Source organism: Vigna radiata, chromosome 10 (assembly GCF_000741045.1).
Source record: "Vigna radiata var. radiata cultivar VC1973A chromosome 10, Vradiata_ver6, whole genome shotgun sequence".
Taxonomy (NCBI): domain Eukaryota; kingdom Viridiplantae; phylum Streptophyta; class Magnoliopsida; order Fabales; family Fabaceae; genus Vigna; species Vigna radiata.
The window spans coordinates 12,112,852-12,125,842 of record NC_028360.1 but is presented as its reverse complement, the minus strand read 5'-3'; the positions used below and the strand labels follow the sequence as shown (position 1 = coordinate 12,125,842).

At 30.0% G+C, this 12,991-nt stretch overlaps 2 protein-coding genes across 2 annotated transcripts; one reads left to right on the top strand and one right to left on the bottom strand.

The window, feature by feature from the left end:
* Positions 1–1,503: 1,503 nt before the first annotated feature.
* Positions 1,504–3,403, top strand: LOC106774834 (aldehyde oxidase GLOX). The gene has a single exon (XM_022786995.1). The coding sequence runs from the start codon at positions 1,680–1,682 to the stop codon at positions 3,327–3,329; it is 1,650 nt and encodes a 549-aa protein (XP_022642716.1). The 5' UTR covers positions 1,504–1,679; the 3' UTR covers positions 3,330–3,403.
* A 5,091-nt stretch (positions 3,404–8,494) lies between these two features.
* LOC106775254 (uncharacterized N-acetyltransferase p20-like) lies at positions 8,495–9,194 on the bottom strand. Its single transcript, XM_014662349.2, has one exon. The coding sequence runs from the start codon at positions 9,153–9,155 to the stop codon at positions 8,586–8,588; it is 570 nt and encodes a 189-aa protein (XP_014517835.1). The 5' UTR covers positions 9,156–9,194; the 3' UTR covers positions 8,495–8,585.
* Positions 9,195–12,991: the final 3,797 nt, after the last annotated feature.

Sequence of the window (12,991 nt, the reverse complement as noted above, 5' to 3'; positions counted from 1 at the left end):
ATATAAAAAGTAAACTAATAAAACAAATCTTAAAAATAGAATGGGGGGTGGGGGTTAGAATTGGGGAGGTACAGGGAGTAACCCCCCAACTATAAAATACCTCAAAAATGGTTTGTTTTGTTGAAACAAAATTTAAAGAATTAAACATAATTAATTTTCTTATTAGGTTGATGAAAAGAAAGTAGAAATAATATATACTTCTTTTATATACTTTTATTTTCTTTCAGCCAAACGCTTTTAAATTTTACTCATTTTTATTTTAATACGGTGAAGTATTTTTAATACCTAATTCGACGCATTTATTTGAGACTATCAAAATGACATTATCAGAATTTATCAACTAATAAATTTGTGTTATGCTTATAATAATGACCAACTTGACTCATGTAATATTAATAAAATAAAATTGTGATTAAATATATTTATAAAACATGTTTCCTTTATTAATAAGCAATAATATTTCTTTTTAAAGAAAATATATAAATTGAGCGTAGCCTAAATCGGCGTTATAATTAATACTTTTTACACAACAGAATTAAATATTTTATAGTCTCTAAACTGGAATGCAAAATTAAAATTTATTATTGTTCTAAATTTTAATATATTTTAATTTTAAATTTATAAAATTAATTTAAATTCAATTACATTAAATATCTTTTATTTATCAAACACATATTTAAAATATTTACATTGTTTGCCATAATTAAACTTAAATGTCAGGGAGAAATATGATTTAACAAATCTAACATAAATAGGTCAAACCAAACCAACACTATCAATAATATAAAAAAAAAAATTAACAATAAAAGATAAGCATTATTTAAGACCATGCGTTAAGTTCATTATTAATTTTTATTCTTATTAATTTCTATTCTTAAAGGAAAAATATTTGTTGACATTTCTAAACTTTTTAGATTAATTTGATCTTACTTTAGTTTTACTTTTTACTTTTTTTCTTCTTAAAAAATTACAAAAGAAATTATATTTTTATAATTACTTTATCTTTATATTTTAGATCAAATAAATATAAAAAATATGTTATGTGATAATGATTTCGTAAAGCAAAGTTTTCCAATTGTTTAAAGTGAATTACAAACACAATATAATTACGATATACACTATAATTATCATATGTTAACAATTTTTTTACAATAAATTATCCATCATTATTTTATTGGTCTATATATTTGAAATAGACTGTAAAAATATGTTAGAAAACATTTTCTAACACAATAATTATAATGAAAGTGAAGATGCTAACTTTGATTTGTTGTATGTAGTGTAGCCAAAACTATGTATAACATTTTATCTACCCTATATATGGTGGCTATTCTGACATAGTTCTTATACTCTATTTTTAAACAGTTGAAAATTATTACGGATCTTGGAGCTTCAAGGACGAATACTTCAAAATCTAATGATCTCCTGTATTTTCTGAACATGTGAGCAATATGATTTAAAATCAGGTGAAGATGTGTAGGTTTTTGGTGTCATATGCACTGCTTCACCTGCGTTCCTTTCTATTCTTCCCTCTAATTATATCAATGCATCTTTTTTCTCTTCTTCTCATCACACTCTAAGTACTCTCTACACATTAAACTCTATTTCAATTCCACCAACTCTTCACCAATAAACTCAACCACCTTCTACCAACATACTTCTCCTTCTTCCTACCTATCATGATCCTGATAGCAATAATACCCTTTATTCTCGCTTCATTATTTCCATGTTTTCAGACTCAGATTCTGCCGTCACCCTTCGCAAACCAAGGACAATGGCAGCTCTTGCACCCAAGCATTGGCATATCTCCAATGCACATGCAACTTCTACACAACGACAAAGTCATCATGTTTGACAGAACTGATTTTGGCCACTCCTACCTTCCTCTTTCCAATGGCCGTTGTCGCGTTGATCCCTCTGACATTGCCCTAAAACTCGATTGTTCCGCTCACTCCCTACTATACGACGTACTCACAAACACTCTACGACCCTTAATGATACAAACCGACACATGGTGTTCCTCGGCCTCTGTTCTCCCCAACGGTACTTTGATTCAAACGGGGGGCTACAACGATGGTGAACGCAACATTCGCATGTTCACTCCATGCTTCGACCAAACGTGCGACTGGGTCGAATTCCCACGTTTGTTGTCGCAGAGAAGATGGTATGCAACGAACCAAATACTCCCAGATGCTCGTGTCATTGTTGTTGGAGGTAGAAGACAATTCAACTACGAATTCTTACCTAAAACCGCTAACCCTAACAACGATCCTTCTTCTATTCCTCTTAACTTTCTTCAACGAACCACCGATAAAAGTGAAAATAATTTATACCCTTTCGTCCATCTTTTACCCGATGGAAACCTATTCATCTTCGCCAACACAAAATCCGTGTTATTTGACTACAAAAAGAACAGTGTAATCAAAGAGTTCCCACCAATTCCTGGCGAAGATCCTCGTAACTACCCTAGCTCGGGTTCTTCCGTTCTTCTCCCACTAGACGAAAACCTAGCTCCACTCCAAGCTGAAGTGGTGGTCTGCGGCGGAGCGCCACGTGGCTCGTTTGAAAGCGCCGTACGTGGGATGTTCATGCAAGCTCTTGCCACGTGCGGGCGGCTACGACTCACTGACCCTGACCCTAACTGGGTGATGGAGAACATGCCGATGCCACGAGCAATGGGTGACATGCTTCTGCTCCCTAACGGTAATGTCGTTATAATTAACGGCGTGGGGGCAGGAACCGCCGGGTGGGAACATGGCCGTGAGCCGGTGTTGACTCCGGTGATATTTCGGCCATCGGAGACGGTGAATCGGTTCAGTGTTATGGCACCGGCAGCAAGACCAAGGTTGTATCACTCTTCAGCTGTGTTGTTGAAAGATGGAAGGGTTTTAGTCGGTGGTAGTAACCCTCACGTTTTTTACAACTTCACTGGGGTTGAGTACCCAACTGATCTTAGCTTGGAGGCGTTTTCTCCGCCGTATTTGGCGCCGGAGTTTAATCCGGTGCGGCCAACGATTAGGTATGTGACGAATAATAACGTTTTAGGGTTTAGGGTTATTTGTTATGTGACGTTCTCGGTGGGTGATTTCGTTTCGGCGAGTGACGTCTCGATTAGGATCATGGCACCGTCGTTTACGACGCACTCTTTTGGACAGAATCAGAGGATGGTGGTGTTGAAGTTGCGAGGGGTTACGTACCTGGGCGGAGAGGCTTATTATGCGACGGTGGTGGGGCCCTCGACGGCGGAGATTGCGCCGCCGGGGTACTACATGCTGTTTGTGGTGCATAAGGGTGTGCCAAGTTCAGGTTGGTGGGTGCAGGTGATGTAATAATGCAATAGATTATGAGTAGTTGTGCAGTTGTTTAAATTGTCAATTAGGATTACGATATTTTGAAAACTTTTTTTAATAATATTTTTATAAAATGATAGAATTATTATTTTATTGGTTTATTTGAATTTATATTTAAAAAAATATTTAAAATAGATTAATTGTTATCAAAAAAATTATTAAAAAAGTATTGATAAAATAATTTTTTTCTATATTAAGTAATGCTTTCGGTGCTTTTAGGCATAGATTTTTATATAATTTCTTTACTTATTAGTAAGTCTTTCAAAGTATATAAATATGAAAAAAAATTAAAAATTTATTTTTGTTAATATCAGAACTTGTTTTATATAGAAGATCTTAAGGAGTTCAATTGAGATTTTCAGATTATATAATAAGTTTTAATTATTTAATTAGAACTAATATGACTTTTTTAAGAAGGTACCGAAATCTAATTGATAAATTGAGATATTTTTTATAACATATAAAAAATGGTGTTAATATTAAAAAATTATATAATAAAACTTTTATTTATGTATTTCCGAAAGAGAGCCAATCAGTAATAATCCTTTTTCGTTTGTAATGTTCACATGCGCTTAAGGCTTAGGGGGGTATATTAAGAAAACTAATCGGTGATGAATATAATTAATTAAATCTTTAATTATTCTAAACAAGTCAATAATTATATTTAAAGAGAATTAAGTTGTAATTAAACATACCATAATCAAAAGTTTATAAAATAAAATATAAATATAGATTAAAAATATATTTATTGAGACTTTTATTATCAATTTATTAATATCATTAACATCAAAACATTTTAACAAGTACTATGGATTGATTATAACAAAGAAAACAATATTAAAAAGCATAACCATATTCCAATAATAGTTTCGATTAAAAAAACATGAGTTTTTTTCCGTGCTTGAATTCATAATAATCACATTATATTTTAAATTTGTCCAGGTGTTGCTCCCTCCACTTCTCCAAGTAGATCTGTCCCTCCTCACTATTTTAATTTATTTCAAAAATATTCTACATCTCTCCACTATTTTATTTTATTCCAAAAATATCTTACACTTCTCTAATATCCTTAACAATCTTTTTCTTTCTCTCTCTACATCAATCAAACATTTACATGGTTCACATTTGAATTTGTAATATATTACAAAATATAAAATTCGAAGGAAACTTCAATATTAATACTTCTACCATCTCCATTTTATAAAATTAAAAATTAGATGCAAATACAAAATAATAAACATAATAATATTAATAGTAAATAATGACATATTATTATTATTATATACTAACTTTATAATGACGAAAGAACTAAATAAATTNTAAATATTTAACAAATAACTTTTTTTATATTTTAAGTATTTCATAATATTTTTATATTATTTATCTAATAAATTAAATATTTTATTTAAGTTATTTGAGTCAAACATGTCGGTGAGTTAAAACATAACATAATATTAAAAATTATAGATATTATATGTAAAAAAACACATATATATATAAACATTTTTCTAGAAATTTAGAACAAAATTTTACCATTTAATAAGTAATTTGAAAAGAAAAAAATATATCCAACAGCGAAAATAAGATTGAATCAAACTTATTTAAGAAAATATATCACAAGTTAAAATTTGAGTCATGTAAATACTCCATTAATGAGCCATGTAAATGCTTCATTAATGTAGAGAAAGAAAGAGAAATATTGTTAAAGATAATGAGGATGTGTAGGGTATTTTTGGAATAAAATAAAATAGTGGAAAGGTGTAGAATATTTTTGAAATAAATTAAAATAGTGGGGAAGTGCAGGACCCACTATTTTAATTTATTTCAAAAATATTCTACACCTCCCCACTATTTTCTTTTATCCAAAAATACACTACACATCCCCACTATCCTTAACAATCTTTCTCTTTCTCTACATTAATGGAGCATTTACATGGTTCAGATTCAGATTTGAATTTTTAATATACTACAAAATATAAAATTTAGAGGAAACTTCAATATTAGTATTTCTACCATTTCCATTTTATAAAATTAAAAGTTAGATACAAATATAAAATAATAAACATAATAATATTAATAGTAAATAATGATATATTATTATTATTATTATATACTAACTTTATAATGACGAAAGAACTAAATAAATTATAAATCTTTAACAAATAACTTTTTTATATACTTTAAGTATTTAATAATATTTTTATATTATTTATCTAATAAATTAAATATTTTATTCAAGTTATTTGAGTCAAACATGTCGGTGAGTTAAAACATAATATAATGTTAAAAATTATAGATATTATATGTAAAAAAAAAAACAGACACATATATATAAACATTTTTCTAAAAATTTAGAACAAAATTTTACCATATATTAAGTAATTTGAAAAGAAAAATATATATTCAACAGTGAAAATAAGATTAATCAAACTTATTTAAGAAAATATATCACAAGTTCAAATTTGAGTCATGTAAATGTTCCATTAATAAGTCATGTAAATGCTCCATCAGAGAGAGAAAGAAAAATATTGTTAAGGATAGTGGGGAAAAGTATGATATTTTTGGAATAAAATAAAATACTCGGGAGATGTAGAATATTTTTGAAATAAATTAAAATAGTGGGAAGATACATGACCCACTTGGGGAGGTGGAGGGAGCAACACCCTAAAAAAAATGTTAGATTTGTGTGTACTGTTGATTAAGGAGTTTTTGCTATTATTTTGGGCCTCTTTTGGCCCATTTTCTTTTCAACGTCGACAGATTTTTCTTGTAATTTCATAGATTTCTTACTGTATTTTATATAAAATAAAATTTGTTTTGTTCTTTTTTTATTATGCAATCTGGAAATAAAAAATAACTCAAATCGTACACGATATCATTTTTTTCTTAACCATTTTCAATTTTTTGAAAATGATTTTTTACTTTTGCATTGTATATTCCAAAGTTATTTTTTTTAGACAAAATTAAAAGTTTTTTATATAAAAGTTTAGAAAAAAGAAATATATGAAGCTGCTAGAGAAAGTTACCTCTTCCGGTTAAATTCCTGTCTAACACTTCTTCTACAATTTCTTCTAGCCGTCCAGTCACACCTCGCTCTTACAGTCACCAATTTCCACTCCAATATAGAACACACTTCTGGGCAAGCCGACTCCGACGCTCAAATCAGTATGAGTAAAAGGTAGAGATAGAAAGAGAAAATATCTAGAAGGAATAAATGAACATTTAATGTAACCAACTACCTTTCACTCTTGACTTGTATTTATAGTTTCTGTGATGGACTTCCTAATTTTTTTAACTAAGTATTTTGGTACATCTAAACTTGACAATCTTAAAATTTGTATATTGAAAAAAAAAATAGTGTTTATAACCTTAATATTTAATAAACAGGTTAATTTAGTTATGATAAAACTATATTAATTCAATTAACAAATTAAGATGGCTATGTTACTATATTTATAAATATCTAACTAAGATTATTATTTTAACAACATCACTACTTTAAAAATATTAAATTTATCATTAATACCAAATTAGCATATTTAATAAATATTACACATATAAAAGAATATTGAACAAATTTTTAAAGTTGGATGAACATTGCGTAAATTGATTTGAATTTAGGTGGCAATTTTGGATGTTTCAATTAATTAACAAAAACTTTTATGGCAATCACTTATCCTTGGCTATTATTTCTTATTTGTTGAATATGTTCAGTTTATTATCACTTATTGTATGTATTCTTTATACATCTGTTGAAAATTCTCTTGCATGTTTTATTGATACAATGAATTTATTTCTTTAATCTTGATGATTTATGTTGTTTTACCCTTAGGATGAAAAAAAAAAATCTTACAAATTTTGTTTATGTATTCTTATTATTTTGTTGTAATCTTTATATGTACTTCTTATAAATTGAATTGAAAGAATTTCTATTATTTATTATTGGGTTAATATTTTAGTTTTTTTTTTTAAAGGAAGAAAATGTTTCTTTACCCATCATGTGTGTGAAAGTTCTGTTTAAGTCTTCTAAAATTCTTCTTTCTTATTTTCATATTAAATAAATAATCTTTTGATTTTGTTATCTTGTGTTACTCAATTTCACTCATATTCACCTCTTACTCGTTCATAAATGATTAGTATAAAATAAAGAAGTAGATGTGATAAATTCCAAAAATTTGGAGGAAAAGTATTTGAAAAAAAAAATCAATATTGAATATTCTACTTGAATGATACTAAATTTGTATCTTAAATAACATTGATTTTTGTGGAAAGAATTTTTTCTTATAGAGATTAATCAAATATTCCAACCAAATTTACCCATTAAAAAAAGTTACATCACATTCCATTACACTTTAAAATTGATACCTTAAACTATTTCATATATTGTTAATAATTAATTATACATAAATAGATGTCTTCAGAAAAATCTCTCATGTACACTTCAATCAATATTTTCTTTAACATGAAAATTTGGTCTAAATACTGAAATAAATAATGTTTATAAGAGAAAAAAATATTTCATGAAACCAACACATAAAAAAAAATTGATATTTTGATAATGATAATTTTTTTGATAATTCATGAAATCAACACGTGTTATTATTTTTGTTGGTCTATTTGAATTTACATTTAAAAAATATTTAAAATAGACCAATCACAAACTGACATTATAAAAAAATTGTTAAAAAAACTTTAAAAAAAAAAAACAATAGTCTGAATTATCTTCAGGCGAAGTATCTTGACTTTGACCATTACCATATTTCTAGTTTATTTTTTCGGCAAACAATATTTTTGCTTATTTGAGCGATGTGTGACTAATCTATATCACAGATTTGAAAGAGTAGCTAATCTCTCTGTCAATTAACAAACCTCTGTCGGAATCAACCTTCTAAATCAGTATGGCCAAAAGTTCAATAATTAAACAAGAATCAGGGAAGTGCACCACAACAGTAAACCATATGATTAATTCAAGGTAATCTTTCAGAAACAATCCTTTGTTTGTAATGTATTTAAGATAAACTTCACAATAAAATATTGGTTTGGTAGGTTTGGAAAGAAAATGATAAAGATTATGTTTCAACTTCCTCACAACCAAAATACTACTAACAATTAGATAAAAAAAAAAAGAAAAAAAAAACTAGGAATTCATGGAAAGCATTATGAGTAAAAGAAAACATATTACAGTGAATCTAACATTATTTGCACCAAACAAGACCAAACATTACCAGAAGTAATCTAGTCACAGGCAAGAATTTCTTCCGTTGACAAGAAACTATACAGAACAGAATCCTTAACCACCCCTTTGATACAAGTATACTTTCTGAGAACACCCTCTCTGATGAATCCAACTTTTTCCAACACCCTCTGAGAAGCTGTGTTCTCAACATCAACAAAAGCCTGCAACCTCAGCAAATTGGGAAAGTCCTTGAAGACTTGAGGCACAGCAATCTTGAGCCCTTTGGTGGCTATCCCTTGGCCCCAATAGGTGCTCCCAATGGCATAGCCTATGTCAGCCTTGTGCCTTTCTTCACCTGACCAAGGAAATACTGAAATAAAGCCGATGGAACAGTCATCAAGGCAGATTGAGCGACGCCATGGATGAGGTATGCAAACATCCCTTATGAAGGCCAAAGCCTCTTCTTTGGAGCCACACGTTTTCCATCGGAGATTTCTAGTCACTTGATCATCCCCTGCCCACAAGAAAAAATCATCAACGTCACTGATCTTGAATGGCCGGAGACTAATAGTAGACAGATCCACCGGTGTCATCTTGGTCAAATGCTGTGTTGTTTTGATTTCCATCATACATCAGATCTTGATTTAGGTGAAAGATAAAAAGGACCTTCCAAGGACATATATATATATATATATATATATATATATATATATATATATATATATATATATATATTATATGATTGACATTTAACTACTATTTGAAAGCATTTTTGTCTGTCAAACATGATTAAATTAGAATTGAATGAAAGACTACCATTATACTGGACTTTATTTAAGCAAAAACCACTTTGAAAAACATAATAGAATTTGCCATCTTATCTTAAATTATGAAAATCAAAATACGTTAATATTTACGCTAAATGAATGTCAAATAAATTTGTAAAACCAAGTAGCGTGTTAAAAATAATATTTAGTACAGCAGTGGACAATAAATAGATAAGTAAATACAACTACACAAAACATTTGATCTTAAATTGAGAAAATCAAAATATTATCAAAATTTAAACTAAAATGTCAGTAAAAAATTTGCATAACATTACTTACAGTGCAGTGAACAACATTCAAAAAAATAATACCACAGAAAACTTAAAATTATATCAAATTAAGACATTAAAGTAATTAAACTCCAAAACTTACAAACCACTCTCCATTCAAGATAATATACATTATAATCATACTCCAACTGTAACTCATACTCTAAGCATAATACCAGAATACTTAAACAATATATTAAACTAGTAATTAAAACTCTTAAACTAGAACTAGAAGGGGCCGCGCGAACGCAGGCCCCCACTGCCACAAATTATGACGTAGGCTCTCCCACTTGGGGAGACCTTAGTCTGGCACCCTTCCTAAGTGCAATGGAAGTCACCAGGCTAGGCCATAGGCCTTCTTGATCACCCATTGACCCCGTCCAGGTAAGTATGTTCAAATGTTGCTAGAGACTCTATATTTAAAGTGTATAAGACAGAAAGAATGTTTATCTTTTAATGATGTGGGACTAAGAGAAATTCTATCTAGGTGCATCCTGATCACTCTCACGTATGTTTATTTTAAGGATTTGCTGCTGTTAAATACTGAACTCATGAACTTTACAGAGAAAATACCTGATTTTAATTGAACTAATGTATCTTATATAAATTTTTTTAGACTGCAGACAATATGGGGAAGACATTAGTTTTGAAATCCTTTTCAGTAATAGGGAAAACAATGTTTCAACATGGTGAACAGACAAAGCTAGATGTTCCATTTTGGCTCTTATTTTTTAGAAAACTGTTAGCATTTGTTGCTTGAAAAAAACTGAACAAAACATACCAATTGCATCTCTACTCCTGGTCTTAAAATTCTTATCACATGACGAAAGAAAGAGTTCTTCTGGGATTCAAATTTGTGACCTCTATAAACCAAAAAACATGCATACTTCGATCAAACTTCTACTTTGAATTTAGAACTGCAATTAGCTGTAGCTGTAGCAATACCGAGTCTAGAATGTCAATCACAGCAAGATAAAGTGACACCTAACAATATTGAATAGCAATAGGTATTCCAATTCAATACAAAATAGCCCCTTAAAATTAACAGCAGGACTTAGCTGCATTCTAAGGGATTCAATTTGAAAAAAGGAAAAGAAATAAAAGAGACACTTGTGGAAACTAAACTAAATCCATGACCTCACCTGTACAAAAATTTAACCGTGATACTGTATTTCTATATATACGCAAGGATTGTCTAACTATTGTCTTTGTTTTTCCACGTTTTTTAAAACCTTATATATAAAAGAGTTTAGATGTTTAAGGTCGATCTGTATTTTATGACTGGATTTTTAAATAGTATGTTTTCTTGCCTATTTAGGCAGAAGAAAGAGAAAGAAAACAAATTAACTACTCGTAAGAGCTAAACAAAATCATGCATCTGTTCAGCAAAAAACCTCACCCAAAAATCAGATTACTGTGTATGAGAATGCTTGCAGTATAGAGCATTGAGCAATTTGACCTCGACTGTATAAAAAAGAATGTCTGTAGATATATTGAGCCATGAGGAGAGAGTATCTCCATAACAGATCACGCTTCATTGCAGTTTAACATTTAACCTTTGTGTTCCTTCAATTTTTCCGAGGCACCTTCATAAATGAATACTGAGGAACATACTGTGGTCAATTTTGAAAACCCTTTCTTTAAGGTTACGAAATTCTTATGTTAAATATTAAATTCATTGACATCTGTGGAGATAAAAGAAAAGTCACTTACTACTTTGATTAAAAGAAAAAAGAAAGACAAATGTCAATAAGCACGCAATAGTTTTCATTGTCATAAAATATAGTACAGGAATTCCTGTTTATATATTATGCATATTACCATTTTCTGTGTGAATACAAATTGTTGTTTTACTGATAGTCTAGAACTGATTTTCTGATAGAGATTTGAGAAATAAAATGCATCAGACAGCAAACTACAATAATATCTTACTAAATGACAGAAACGTAGCAAGCTATAAGTGTGTTGGATCCTAGGGAATTTTGAACAACTCATTTAGTCACACATAAAATATATTAAGTTCAACGAATTAGCTACTGTGTAAAGGTATGCACAGAAAAACAAAGAACTACAGCAAGCGTGAATAGACAGAAATATTTCACTAGTTTAATTGAAGAACAAATAGAAACTACCAACACAAAAAAAAAAAAAAAATCTATTGGTGTCCAAGTTTTTTTCTGAAGAAATGAACCAACAGCTTTTCAACCAGCTAAATATTAAATCTTATACGGCTTATTAAACTTGAATTCAGGCACCTGTTCAAGCAGTGCAGGCTCAGGCACCTGTTCACGCAGTGCAGGAAAAGATCGCTTTACCTTTTTGACATGATTTAAAGTCCTCATCTTCCTGTCCTCCTGCATTTACTCACATACCACAATCATCAAATATCAAAACCAGCAATAGAAGTAAAAATACACAACAAAAAACATAACTTTCTAAAATAAAACATGGCTCAGCACGATTGTAATTGTAAATTCTTAAGTTCAACGAGACAAAAGTAGATAATATTTGTCATCAGTAATGCAGTCTAAAGTTAACATACACCAAGAAAGATGAACCAAAGAAACTAAAATAGGCAAGTGAATCATAAATATATATATTTATAATATAACTTTTCATGAGACATACAATAAATAGTATACCAACAGCAATATACTCAAATGTCACAAAAAAATTAAAGATTCAGCACAAGAAATAAAAGACATATGCTAATGCCATGTTATTCCATTTCCTCAGTTTTGCAAGCCACTTATACTTACAGAGAAAATAGAGTTACCGAATCAGATCTCTTAAACTATGTATAATAGGGGCCGCGCGGACGCAGGCCCCCTCTACCACAAATTATGATGTAGGCTCTCCCACGTAGGGAGACCTTAAGCGGGCACCCCTCCTGAGTGCAATGGAGGTTGCCAACTTAGGCCATGGACCTTTATGATCACCCATAGACCCCATCCAGGTAAGTATGTTTTAACGTTCGGAGTCGGTTCTTATTTAAACACCCCAAAGGCTACTGTCTGTATAGTACTAGCCGATGTGGGATTACAAATAGATACTCTGAATGATGCACAAACAAAATAATTCCTGGGATTTTGAAATGAAAACTACCTCTAATACATAAAATGAGAACCATACCTTTGTGATCACGTTTTAAGTGTTCTAACTGGTTTTCTCTAAAAGTAAGTTTAAACTGGCTTGACTAGTGCAGGCTGCTGTTACTATAATGTCATAACATGAAATTAGCAATGTACTACTTCCTGCACCTATTTACCTTTTTGGAAGTGAGATAAGACAATAATTCAACTTTTCTTCTGTAAACATTGATTTGTTGAATAATCTCTTGCTTGAACTAATTACCGAATAACTGAAATA